The 14,694-nt window shown below is 38.4% G+C and overlaps 1 protein-coding gene across 1 annotated transcript in view; it reads right to left on the reverse strand.

The window, feature by feature from the left end:
* GRM4 (glutamate metabotropic receptor 4) overlaps positions 1 to 14,694 on the reverse strand; it is a 345,391-nt gene that overhangs the window by 43,631 nt on the left and 287,066 nt on the right. Inside the window, exons 7-9 of the mRNA XM_039338855.1 lie at positions 14,293 to 14,493; positions 7,088 to 7,224; positions 5,117 to 6,052 (exon numbers count right to left, since the gene is read on the reverse strand). Of these exons, the coding sequence (XP_039194789.1) occupies positions 5,117 to 6,052; positions 7,088 to 7,224; positions 14,293 to 14,493 (1,274 nt within the window). The remainder of the gene's footprint in view (positions 1 to 5,116; positions 6,053 to 7,087; positions 7,225 to 14,292; positions 14,494 to 14,694) is intronic.

The raw sequence follows: 14,694 nt of genomic DNA on the forward strand, positions 1-14,694 counted from the left end.
AAAACCTCTAGCTTTCCAATGTTGCCACATATCCCTAAAGCTATATATTGTAAAATTCTAAATTGTTCATTCCTTGGCTTCCCAAACTTTTTACAAATGTTGTCTGAATGTTTATTTCTCTTTTTTTTAATTTCCTAGTATTTCTATGATGGAATGGACATAAGTAATTTAGCTGTAGATTTTGCTGTCGTTTGGAATGGAAACTTCATTATCGACAACCCAGAGGATTTGAAAGGTAAATATTTCAAAATATATTGTTATATTTTTATTTATTTACATAACATTACTTGAACTGAAATCCAAGAGAGAATAGAAAAATTTCTTTTCCTCCATCTCAAATACTTTTGTTACTAAACTGACCTCCCATCCATTAAAACAAAGATAAACATGGCTGTGAGTGAGTGTGCTTGTATTGTTTTTGAACGTGCACAGTCTTAATATAGATTAAAATGCTGATCTTTAAAGTTATTAAAATATTTTTTTCTTTGTGGTACAGAGTAAAATGTAGGAAGTTAAAGGGCTCTGTTAGTTGGAAAAAGCACGTGGGGAGTGGAGTTGATTAGGGAGAGAGCACAGGGTCAAGGAAAGCATATAAGGGGTGACATGGGTCGAAAAGACTTGGAAGAGTGTGTTAGGGTTCCTTCTTCCTTTTTTCTTCCTCTCTCTCATCCTTTCCTGCCTCTCTATTTTGCTTCCTTCTCCCTCCACTCGCTTTCCTTTCCTTTCCCAGTTGGTTAGTAAATGGCTGCTGGATGGGGGGGGGAGGAATGAGGGATTACAAGAGTGACTGGAAAACTATTATGGAACATTGAAAAGGAGGATCACATAACTGCAGCAGTCTGATCAGAGCAGTAGCCTGGGGAAGTCATAACTTCCCAAAATTTGCTGTATCCATTGCTGCATTCAGAAGTAGCTTAAACTTGACTCCAAGCAATTGTGAAAGAAGGCTCTGTAATCATGAGTTTCATTGCTAGAAAGAGCAACTGGCTGAGTAAGAGAACAGAATGGAATCTGCATTACCAGTTCCTTAGCATTACTATGCCCTGCTATAACATATAATAGGGTTATGCATATGCCTGATCCTACAGCAACAAAGATGATGGCAGCTGCCATAGGTTTTAGGTGTCTATCAAAGTGTCCATACCACTATGTGGATTCTCACTATGAATCAGAAAGACATTAACTCAGTTTGCATTTTAATGTAGAAAGTGTGGATACTGCAGGAACACATACTAGATGTATCCATAAAAAGACAAGTACCAAGATGCATTATTAATGGGGCCATATTTGCAAAAGTTCAAAAATGTGCATAGTTTGAGAAATGCACACAAGTAACATATGCATTTTTATGAAGGCTTTTTTCTTTAAGAAAAGAAATTGCAAATTGAGGCAGAAATGAAGTGAAATGAACATAAGACTGGGGAAAAATGAAAACTTTACTATAGTGTTGATCGTCACTCGATTCCTACTTGAGCTTGACAAGAAAATTTTAAAATGGAAATAAATATAAAAGTTTCGTTTCAGAAACTAATAAATTAGATCAGATACTTATCAGTATGCCCATGATCAGATCCAATCTGATCATGGGCATACTGATAAGTAAACGCTCCAATAATAAATCCTTCCAAACAGAAAAAGAACTTTTAAATTTAATGTTGTAAGTTACCCAGAGTCATCTTGTGGCAAGATGGGCAGCAAACACACTTAATAAATAAATAAAAATAACATAGTATTAGCAGAGGGAAAAGCTTCTATCTGATTAAGGGTCTCTGTACTAAGGTTTTTCAAATTGTGTTCTGCAGAATCATAGAGTTCAACAAGAATTTGAGGGAATTCTCTGAGAGCCTAAGGGGGCTGAAAATCATTCAATTTTCTTACAGATTCCATGGTCTAAAAAGTTTGAAAAATTTTTCTGTATAGTGTATAATATTAGTGTATAATATCTGGTGTTCCTTAAGCAACACCAGATCCACAGGAGCAAAAATAAATAATAGCAAAAGCTGTTTTCTTAGAAAAAATATGGTTACTATGAAGGAATATATATATATATATATATATATATATATATATATATATATATATATATATATATATATATAGATTTTTAGGTTTTTGCTAACAAAGAATAAAGAGAGAATGGTATAGCTATTTCGGGTTCCTTTAACCCTCATCAGCCAAACTTACTCTTCTGAGATTCGAACCTGGGCTATCTGCATGTTAGGCAGATGTTATAACCTCTAAGCCACAGGCTCTCCTCACTTTGTCAGCTGTATCAGGAGAAAAAATATGAAAACAGGAAGATCTGCATAATTGTAAAGAAAACTAAAAAAACGTCAGGTTGGTAGCTATAAAACTCCTCATCTCATTAATCATAATATAATACCTTTTATTTTATTATACTGAACAAATCAACAAGGCCTTATTAAAGAAACGTGTAGCATCAGGCACCAGTGCAAGACAATTTGCAGCCACGTCAGAGAGAGAAATCCTCTCCCTATAAAGTTTGCATGGCATGCATAATTGATGGATTGTTTCCACATCCTCCTTAATAAACTTGCAATTGTACAGCTGTTGAGAGATAGGAGGTCAGGAATGCTCAGGACCCCAAATCATGTCTTTTCCTGTGATGCTAACAGAGCGTGGAAGAACAAAATCTCATCCAAAAAGGCATTCTATTACTGGCATTTCACTGTTCTAGTCTACACCAACTGGGATTCCAGCTTCACAGACCCCTATTGCCTGCCAGGTAGCGTTTACTATTTGATTAGCTAATGGGTCACACTCTAACACAACCTGATCTGGCAGAGAAGAGAAGGCCCTAGAGAGCTTAGAATCAAAATAATGGCATTTTCTTTGGGAGTCTGGCTGCTGCAAGATATACCACCTCTTTCATGGCAAGGCAATCAGTCATAACAACTCTGTGTTGCTAAGCTCCTCAAGTATTAATTAAAATCCCAGCAACATTCCAGCTGAGAGAGGAAATACCCTGAAGGATGAATGAGTGAATGGATGCTCTTCTCTATCCACTAAGGCAGATATTTTTGGGCTGATAGTACTGATACCGGTAATAACTGTAGGATAGAATAAGAAGCCTATGTAGTAAATTAATGTGACACTAGTAGGTAAACTGGGAAAAACAGAGTACTATTGTTTATAAATTAGATTAATGACTTTTGAGTGAGTAAATTTATTAACAACTACAAAGCACAAGGAAAGTCCTGACCTGACATCTCATACACTTTATCAAACATCCTGGGAGGGTTCTGTTTTATGAGACATGTTTATGAAACATTAGAGTAGTGTCATTTCAGTTTTCAGATTTCTTTGGGCCCTGATACTTTTTAGTTAAAAAAAATGTAAACCCTTATCAAGAGGCCACGTTCTATTGATAGAAAATTGGTTATGTTCAACTAAAATGGTGTTTTGGGAGTAAGACATGTTGATCATGGAGCATATTGAACATGCCAGAATTGTTATGAACACTGCCTCTGAAGAAGTGCAGCCTGAAGGCATTTGATCTTCACTTAGTCATACTTTGCTCAAATTGAGGATCCAGGATAGGAGATTGACATTTTGCAGATAATATTGTACAATATTATCACCATTTTCTCATGTGATGTTGCTAGATTTTTTAACTATTATAGATAGTTATAATCGCTGTAATTATAACTACCAGCTGTGTGTGTGTGTGTGTGTGTGAGAGAGAGAGAGAGAGAGAGAGAGAGAGAGAGAGAGAGAGAGAGAGAGAGAGAGAGAGAGAGAGAGAGAGAGAGAGAGGGAGAATAGTTTCGGGAAAGGGTTTAATTTTTCCATCATGATGAACTATCCTGTTATCAAAAATGATGCAAGGTCTGAGGAACAAAACATATCAGGAGAGACTGGGGAAATTAAATAAGTACAGCCTGGAGGACAGAAAGGAAGGAGGGGGATGACACGACTGAAACCTTTATATTAAGGATATGAATAAGGTTCTAGAAGACAGTATTTTAAATATTAAACAAAAATCAAGAACACAGAGTCATCACCTCAAACTGAGAGGTGGAAGTTCAAAAGTAATGTTAGAAGATATTACTTCACAGAAAGAATACTGAAAGCTTGGGACCAACTTCCAGCAGAGGTAGTGGGTCAGTCATCACTAACTCAATATAAACATGCTTGGGATAAACACACATGTGCATCATCTGACAAACATTTTTTAAAAAATTCAAAAATAATAACTCAATTAATTGATTAAAAAGAAAAAAGCTCAAAAGTCAGACTCGATGGGACCACTAGGGTTTTTTCTGCTACCAGTTTCAAAAATGAGAGTAACCAAAGCAGAAATCAAAATTACACAAGGAATAAATATATAGTCATTAGAACTCTAGAGAAAATTTTAAAAATATCTCTCAATCTATTTACCACTATATAACCTTGTTAGAATAAAAAAAATAACTATTTCCTAGTGAGTATGCCTCTTTATGCTCATTATAAAGATAATAGACAATTTTGCATTACAAATTTCTGACATATTGTATATGCACTTGTTTGCTCATCTTGCATTATTCTGCTTGTGGTTGCCACTGTCTGAAAACTATACTTCAATAACACCAAAGCATTTGAAAATTCATTGAAATGAGGTTTGCTAGAAGGAACATCTCCTTTTTTACCTCTTCCTCCTTGAAATCTTGGATTTTCAAGGATGGTACAATCACCACACATTTTGTAATATAATGTATATTCCATAGACAATTATACCTGTCTTCCAAAACCAAGAATTGCTAAGGAATGGGGGGGGGAGTGTAACAGAAGAAAAGAAGAAAACAAATAATGTGACAAGTGCAAGAGAATGCAAAACAGAAGAAAAGAAAAAGAGAAGAGTAATCCAGGAAAAAAAATCCAAGGTAAGTTGTGCATATGATGAAAAACCAAAATAGTAAAAAAAATAAAAATAAATAAGGAAATCCCCAAAGAAGAAAAAGTATAATTTCAATAGCTCTTGAATGCTATCAAGTTATCAGGTCAATGCAAGACTCTGCAGATTCAAACATGCCAGGTGCATTTCTTCACTGGAGGACCTGGAACAGAATGGAAGATTTATTTGACCTCCCCACCTCTGCCCTCTCATGCCCATTACCTTCTCCGCTGACTGTGATGTCCCAAAGAAGATAGGAATGAAGGCTAACCACACAATGCAAGTAGTGTACATGGTAAACCCAATGGGCTTGGCTTCGTTAAAGGTCTCAGGAACCCCACGGGTCTTTATAGCATACACAGTGCAGGTTACCATGAGCAGCATGCTGTATCCAAGCAAACAGATGAGGGATAGGTCAGAAATGTCACACTTAAGGACTCCCCGGGCAAAGCGGGGGTCTGTAGTCCGCTGGTCCTCATAGTCGATAACAGAGTGTGAAGGGTCCACAATGAACCAGATACAGACCCCTAGGAGTTGCAGAGATATGAGGCTGAAGGTGATGGCCAGCTGGGAAGCAGGGCTGATAAAGCGTGGAGCACTAACCGACTTCTTGCCCTGCTCAAAAATGCGATAGATGCGATTGGTTTTGGTCAGCAAGGCAGCATAACTGATGCTCATGCCCAGGCCCAGAAAGATACGCCGCAAGGAGCAGATGCCCAAGTCAGGCTCAGCAATCATCAGGAAGGTGGTGGCATAACAAAGAAAGATACCCGTCAGCAGCACATAGCTTAGTTCCCGCCCTGAGGCCTTGACAATAGGTGTGTCGTTGTAGCGCACAAATGTTACCACCACAAAGAGGATGGCAATGATGCCTACAATGGCAATGAAAACTGGCACCATGGCCCAAGGAGAGCTCCACTCAAGTTTAACAATGGGGATGGGGATGCAGCCAGTGTGATTCTCATTGGGGCGCTCACTGAGACGGCACACCTTGCAATGGAACTCATCTTGCTGATATTGGTATCCATCACAGCGCTCACAATGCCAGCAGCATGGGATGCCCTTCACCAACTTCTTCCTTTCGCCTGGTTTGCATGGCTGGCTGCATATGGAGGTGGGCACACGATTGCCTCCCCCAGGCCAATGCAGGCGCTCCATCTGCAGCAGAGAGAGAGAGGGAGAAAGCAAGAAACTCAGCCATCTACCTAAGCCTGGGTCAGAGCAAGAGACTGGACCAAATGTCCTACCCAAGTAGCACAAAATGGTTGCTTTTGATCAATAATGTATCCAGTTAGTATGTGTGTTACTCCTTATTTACAGCTCTTCCTGCCCTAGTTTCTCCTAAAGCAAAAATATTTGTTTTTGAAAACCTGTAGAAATTCTTCCTCTCCTAAGACAAACCCTTGAGTTTTGCAATTTTCCTGTTGTAGCCTTTTACTAACTGTGCCCACTCACAATGACCTTGCTAAACTACACTAAACAGTTCAAGCTCTGTACTTTGCCCCCTCTCATTGTTGCTGCTTAATCTATTATCTCTTTCTCCCTCTTAAGGTTATTTCAAAGCTGTATATGCACACACTGCCTGGTTTATTGTAACTCCCACTTCATTTGCTATATAATTTGATTTTATTGTGCACAGCTACTGAGCCAATTCTGAATATTTGCTCATTAAAAGAGAAACAAGGGTTTGCATAAAATTCAAAAATTCTTTATCTAAGTTTCACTTGTTGGATTTTAATTTCAATATTGAAATGTATCACCTGGAATGGTTTGAGATCAAGGGTGAGCACCTTTAGTGATTTAAAACAAATGGGGAAGAGCAAATATGTTATATTTATTTGTCCCTGGGACTGAATCTTTAAATTTTATGTTTGTTTAGTGATACTTCCAATTGCAATATGTTTTACAGCCTACCCTTAAAAATGTAGTTAGAAATGGTGTGCATTGGATTGTTATTATTGAATGATATCATATAGCAGTGCTAGAGCTAAACTTAAATCCTGTTCTGTATGATCACTCTTTGGTGTCTATATAAAGATAGCCTGAATTTTAAAAAGCCCATTTTGATCAATGTTCTTGATTTTATAGTTTCCTGAGTACAGCTGTGCTTCTTACTTAAAATTCTGAAGTTGAAAAGACAGAATGTTAACCCCTAGAAATATTCAGATATCTAAACACAACAAATCCACTTACTTTTAAGTTTAGATGATCTGACCAGTGCCCAATAACTTTATACTCAGGCGTAGCATTCTTGATTTGGTACTGATAAATGTCATAGCGGCCTGGAGCATCTCCATTCTCATTAAAAGTCACTGGGGTTCCTGCAATACCTACAAGAAACAAAGTACTTAACTCCATAAAGAAAAGCAGAATAAAGTTGGATGGCATATTTGATTTATCAAACATATACTTATTTTAATATCTAAAGCTATCTTGCAAAATTTCCCAACAGATTTTTGGGGAGAACCTCGAAGTTTACTAGCTACAGAAAGGCATAGGAAAGTGCTACAAAGGGATAAACATACATCAGGAAATGAAGAGCACAGTGACTCTGGACATTTGATTCAGACCAAAACTCAGTTCACTCTGTTCTCTCAGACTTAAATCTATTTTTTTCATTTTTACATAAGCAACTCCTCTTAGAAAGCAATAGCTTTTTAGTTGCCTTTTGCAAATCTGTTAGAACTCACATTCAGATTTACCAGTAATTTCTCTGCTAGAAACAGGCATATAGAAGATAAAATAAGAGCCTCTACCCTCACATGGAGGCCTCATTTGTAAGCCAAATAAAATTGGGTTTCTGCAGCTTTCTTCCTCATGATCCTCTATCTAAGTGTTAACCAGAACTGACCTTGCTTAGCTTTTGAATGTCAGGCAAGGTTATCTAGATACTACTATGCCCAGCTAGACTCTGCCAAGTTATATAATCCTTAATATATAACTATATAATCAGAGAATTAGGAGTTTGTTTTCATACAAGATGCCAAAATCAAATTGGTTTAAAGTAAGCTGTAAATGTTAATGTCAAATCAGAAAAGAACATTCATTCCTCTTCTAAATTTCTCTTACAGTGTCACAAAAAGCAGAGTGTTTGATGATATAGACAAAATTAGAAGGCCCTTAAGACTTGGGTGTCCTCCCACACATGCAGGTTGGGAGATTAGGTGGCCTGTGAGTTACTGTTAATTATTGCTGATGGTTATCCTCAGCTGATGTTCTTTTTATTTTATTCTCATTGTGTAGCTTGTTTTATGTACAATTATTATTACATTAATGTTTTCAACTGTATTCACTGCCCAGCATCACTTGTGCAAGATAGGCAGCCACATAAATTGAATAAATTAAATGAAATTTCTGAGCAAATTGATAATGTAAAATGAGTACCATATTTTTCCATCTATAAGACGCACCCTTGTATAAGACGCTCTGGCATGCAAGTTTCTCTGCACCGATCAGCTGTTTGGCGGAGCACCAAACAGCTAAGCCGGCAAATCCGGAGGTTCGGCCAGCCGAAGATCTTGCCCCCTCCCCCCTCCCATTATTGGCAAGCCCACAGGGGCTTGACACCTGCACCAGGTGGCATGGTAACCCACACAGGCATGCCGTCGGCTTTGGAGGTTACCATTATTTTTCCGTGTATAAGATGCTGCACTTGTATAAGACGCACCTGATTTTTGAACAGGGTGTTTGCAGGAAAAAATAGCATCTTATATACAGAGAAATACGGTATACTGACAGATATAGGAAGCAAAAATCTATGGTCATACTCTTTTAGTTCATGTATTTGGTACCAATGGTAGAAACTTGATCAAATCTTTAACAGGCATCTAATCCAAAGAAAAAGAAGGACCCTTTTCTTGACAGTCAATCAGTTCCACTTTGTACATGAAAACAGCTTTCAAAAGACATTACACAGACCTGCTACCAGATCTGCCTGCATATAATTACATTCCTCTTGGATGTCCAGGAATACGCTCTTTGTCTAAGTCACTGAGCAATAAATCCATACATAATGCTGGTCCATGATGGGGCTACATCATTCATTTACCAAAAGTGGTAATCCCAGCTCAGCATTCAACCACATATTTGGAGTCAGAAAATAATAACATATTTTATTGTGTTATGTGAATCTCTAAGAGATAATACCATAAAATGAAAGCACTGAAAAGAATCTAGAATATAGAGAGGTGCTGAAGGAGTGTCAGGACCTGATTGTCTTCAATTCCAACTTGATGCGATATTTTAATATTTTTATTTTCTCCTATACTTTTCCCTGTATCCTTAAATTATCAGCTTGATACAGACTGAATTGCAGAGTCAGAGCAAGAAATGAAAAAAGAGAGATGGATCACAATTCAATCCATGTAAAAACTTGATTAGATTTCACAGTTGAATTTTCAACACTGCTACTGGGACAATCCCATAATTCTCAACAGTAACAGGATTGCTTAATGGGCACTCAGGAGTTTGGACAGCACATGGCCTTCCAACCATTTGCTCCCACATCTCAATATCTGCTGCTTGAATGTCTTAAAGCTGCCTACTGGGAAAGTTTGCTTGCCCCACCAAATGTTATCCCTTCTAAACATGATCAGTGTTTCTTCAGTTTTTTTATATTACCTCTTCTTTCTTATCACAGGTCATAATAGACCCTGGAGAATGGTCTCATCAAGACTATGGCCACATAATAAAATTAACCTCACTGCAAAGCAAACCCTTGAGGGTATCTACAGCAAGTACGGGAGCCTTTGAACATGTGCTTGATGACCTGCAACAATTAGGAGGTGATAATGTTGATCTCCCTGTCATAAAACACCTTTATTTTCCAATTTCTAAGGATCAAATCTTAATTAAGGAATTCCCATAGAAGCAGGTTTCAGTGTGATTTTGTCCCTTTTAGTTCTCCAGGAGATAAACCAATGACGTAGGAAGACTTCGTTGTTTGCTTATTTTTTTATATTGAGCCAGGAAGAAAGTTATAAGGACCAAAGCAGGTCTGACAATGACATGTACCCCTTTTCATCCACTACTAATATGAGAGATGGAAACAAAGAAATGAGAACGGAACAATGAAAAGTAGAGGAGGAGTAGGGATGGTTCCACTACTCACCACTTTTGGGGGGGGGAATAAAATTAAAATTCAACTCCAACAACACAGTACATTTGATTTGGGTTTCAGCCCTTTTACGAATAAGCAGAGATTAGTTTATATACCAAAGTACAATATGTGACCCAACCAGGAATGACAATCCTCTGAGCTGTGTACATTTATTTCTATAGTGCTAGCTATCGGCATGTTATATAATAAAAGTGTTTTTTTTAAGATGTCTTAAAATTCTTTGTTATTAGATCTCCTATGCTTACATTACAGAATCTGGTAAGCCATATTATTCATTGGTATGTTCCTGTAGTTCTGTGAATCCTAATCTGAAGATGTGCTTGAATAGACATTTTCTCTACAAAATTTTCAATGACATCTTTTGTTGTCTCGCCATTACCAATATCAAACTATAAGTCACTCTATCCTCTTTTATATGGTTAAGTGGCTATATTACTTCAGATTTTAGTGAAACTAAAACAGATTGCATTCAGTGAAGACCTCTTTGTAGAAAATGATAGAACATGATGCATTCATTATAAAGAACAAGACTGGTGGCCCACTGCCCTCAAAACTGTTAGATTGACCTTCTTACCATGACAACACCTGCAGCTATACAGCAAGCTGAGAGGGAGAATATCTGTTGTTTCAGTTCTTGTTCTGAATGCTTTTGCAGACAGATCATTATCATTGATGAATGCTGTCAGTGATCAGCACTAATATCTCTGCCACTCATGTGCAAAGGGAAAGGTGACAGAGGAACACCAAGGGATGCAGCCTGTGGGGGGAAAGGGCAGGATAGAGCAAGGCAGTTCTTCAAAACAAAGGCAGACAGGGCCTGATTAGGCATTTGTGCCATCTGTTCAGTTGCAAGAAAGCATTGCTAAGAGATTGAGAATTGTTACTTTTGCTCACTCCTTTGATTTTCTTTCTGTTCCTTTTCTTCATGCTTGCATGTATATTCATGACAACTGCGCAGGGGTATTCTTGCAGATCTCAATGAAAGAAAAGTATAAAACATTGAAAACTGCAGGTAACTTAAATGTCCACTTCTCAGGTATGGAAGATGACAAAGTTCTACCCAAGTTGGTCTTCATCAAGGCCAGAAGTCAGTCTATCTTCCTTTCTTCAACTTCTTCTTTTGCTGTACAACAAAATCCATGCTCTCAAGGGGAAACAAATGGTTATGTGCCTCCTTCTCCTATATATATCTCAACTATTAAAAACTCCTTTTCCCTGTATATATCCCAACTATTAAAAAATAAAGAGTGAGCAGGGGGGGACAAAAGAAGACTTCTTCGGGAAACAGAATATGGTTGTTTATTCCAAGATCTTCTCCATATCTGGATGAGCTTGGAATTCAGAATCAAAGACAGACATTTCATGTAGCTTTCGGTAGCTCCAATTATAAATGACCTTCTCAATATCCAAACATGTACACAAGTCATTTCCTATCTAGTTGCTGCTCTCCTTTATCCAGTTTTTACAGAGTGGAAAATATAAATGGCCTCTAAATCACAGCATCCAAAAGGCCATTTCTCCATGTTAAAATGGGAAGCTTAATCACTTGTGCATTTGTAAAATATTTTTGTTAAAAAAGGACTGGTAGACAAGAAAAATCACTAGTTCTCCAGAGGTTGCTAAGCTATGATTTTCTCCCTACTATTGTTTATGCAGATGGGTATTGATGAGGGAGATATTTCATCAATATCTGGGAGATCACAAGATGCTCACTATTGTCTTAGAGGTGTTTTAAAATATGCCTAATATAAAAGACAAATTCAATGAAGAAAAGCAACTCAGCTGTAGGAACAAATGGGCACTCTCAGTCATACTAAGGAAAGTTTATGACATACAGTAGAATGTGACCAGATGACAAGTATTATGAAATCTTTAGTTACAGTGGTTTGCTTAATGAGTTGCTTCAAGCCAAGACTTTTTGTTGTTGTTTTTTTCCCCTTCTAAACTTTACCTTAAAACAAAATCACATGAATTGCACAAATAAATCCCAATAACATTAGGGAGCAGGAAACTCAAATAACTAGCTAGGAAGGGAATAAATAAGAGAGACAGATTATAAGGGGACTGCAGTGGAAAGATAAATAGATGTAATAAGTAGGCTGAAGCAAAGCCCATATATTAAAAACATACAATGTGAAAATGTGAAGAGTTTCTAGAAGATGTAAAGGAATAATTAACTGGGAGAGGAAATATTTTCTATAAAAGGAGATAGCTTACTAATGGGAGAGAAATGAAGAAATAAGAGCTATTAACAGGGAAATCCTCATTTGGATAGAACAATGATGGAATAAGAGCTGTGGTGGTGCAGTGGTTAGAATGCAGTATTGCAAGCTAATTCTGCTGACTGCCACGAATTTGATTTTGACTGGCTCAAGGTTCACTCAGCCTTCCATCCTTCCAAGGTTAGTAAAATGAGGACCCATATTGTTGAGGGCAATAAGCTGACTCTGTAAATCGCTTAGAGAGGGCTGTAAAGTATTATGAAGCAGTATATAAGTCTAAATGCTATTGCTATTGAAAATTTTAGATATTAATTTTGTCCTGGGGATGCTACAACTTTCTGATAATCCAAATAGAATCCAGAAGCCTACATATCTCATCTACCACAGCACACAGATTTGATTTTTTTTTAATTGTCAGACTGCATATGAGTGGTGGAATTCCTTCAGGTATTCATGGCTGAAAATCAGCAATAAGACCTTGAACTGTGACCCATATAAACCAAATAAATAAGTAAATAAATAAATAAATCTATCTATCTAATTTAGATGAAATGTAAAACAGAATAAAATTAATTGAATAAAACCTAATATATATATGGGGGAGGGATATGCCCGACCCCAGGGGACTGATCAAAAGAGAAGGGGAGAGAGAAAAGAACAGAAAAGATGAGGCACGTAAGATTGGAAGCATATTCATGGATGGAGAGGGGATATTTGAGAAGGGAGTAAGAATGGAGGAGAATAGCCAGGAACAGCAGGTAGAGCTGCAGATTAGAGGGGGGGGGAGGAAACAGAAGAGGGTGTGGTTGATAGGAATGGAGAAGGGCAGGCAGGAATAATAGGCAGAACAGCAGTTTTGGGGGGGGAAGTTTGGGAAGGAGAGTCCAACAGGAACGCAGGTCGGTAGATGGGAACAGTACGTAGGACAGCAGGTAAGGGAAGGAAGAATGCTGGAAGAAACAGCAAATAGAGCAGTGGATTGGAGATGGGGGGAGGAAACAGGAGAGGGGGGGACTGACAGGAAAGGAGAAGGGCAGATAAGAATAGCAGGCAGGACAGCAGATTGGGGGGAGGAAAGCTTGAGAAGGAGGGTTTAACAGGAATGGATGTTGGCATGTGGGAACAACATGTAGGACGGCAGGTCAGAGGAGGAGGAATGCTAGAAAAGAGAGGATGGACAGAAATGGATGAACAACAGGCAAGTCAGCAGATGATGGGGAGGACATTGGAGAGGGGAAGATGGACAGTGGGGGAGGAGGGTAAACAGGAACAGCAGGTAGAGCAGCGGATCAGGAAGGAAAAGATATTGAGGAAGAGAACATCAATAAGAATGGTCGATGAAAGGCAGGAGCAATATGTTAATCAACAGGTGGGAGGGTTGAAGGAAGGGAAGGATGACAGGAATGGATAACAAAGGGTGTATGAATCGGCAGGCTGGGAGAGGAGGGGGGTTGGAGGAGGGAGTTGAAATAGGAACTGGCAATGGTATGCAAAAACGGCAGGCAGATCAGCAGCCCAACAGGATTCGTGTAGTGCTGAATCGGAGGAGGCACCTTGCATTGGGTAAGGAGGAGGGATTGGAAAGTGTGTTAATGATAACAGCGCAGGGAGGGGGAGACAGCACAAGGATGACAAAGCAGAAAAATACAATGTTAGAGTGTAAAAAAGAGAGGGTGGAACAGTCAAGGCAGTCACAGGCAATCAGGAAGAGTGGCCCTGTCACGAGGGCAATGAGTAGGCAATTGGATCAGCAAGGGGATAAAAAGAACTTCCCACCCCCTAAGCCCCACTCTGAGGACGCTGGCAGAGGACCAGAGAAAGCTAAGTTGTATACTCTTCCCGGATTTAACTCTGATATGCCTCTTACTGCATCTCAAACCTTAAATATATATTCTAAATTTTAGGAATGGAGAAATGATAGAAAACAAACAAGAGCAAAAAGTTGCCAAGGAGGTATTTCAACATTCTTTTTTTTTCTATTAATTATAGAATGCCATAGCCTAACATAAATCCAGTTTGGTAACTTTAATCTTAATGGTGCTCTTTGAAAGGCAGACCTGAGAAATTGACATTCCGGATATATCTGAGCAACTCTGCACCATCTACTGGATCCATCTTGGGGCAAAGACCGATCTTCCCTGGACACAAGTTCTTGTGCATATTATGCAGTGCGTGACCCATGGCATAGACTGCGTCAATGACAAACTGGACCTTTCCTTCCTGCTCATAAGCGGAATCTTGGCCAATCCGTTCTCGATCTGAAAGAAAAAGATAGAGGGTAGGAATACGTGAGATGATTTTTCTGGGAAGCTGATGACTTAATAAGTTGCCAGTTTCCTTCAAAATCTGCAAAATTTCAGCTCAAGAATAATGGGCACAGCCAATAGCATGGCTTAAAGGCAGTAAGGACTATTTCCTTTTATACAGAGAATTATCTGAAATTTCTACACTAAGAAAAG

Source organism: Crotalus tigris, unplaced genomic scaffold (genome assembly GCF_016545835.1).
Source record: "Crotalus tigris isolate CLP2741 ecotype Arizona unplaced genomic scaffold, ASM1654583v1 scf7180000017550.10884619, whole genome shotgun sequence".
Classification (NCBI taxonomy): domain Eukaryota; kingdom Metazoa; phylum Chordata; class Lepidosauria; order Squamata; family Viperidae; genus Crotalus; species Crotalus tigris.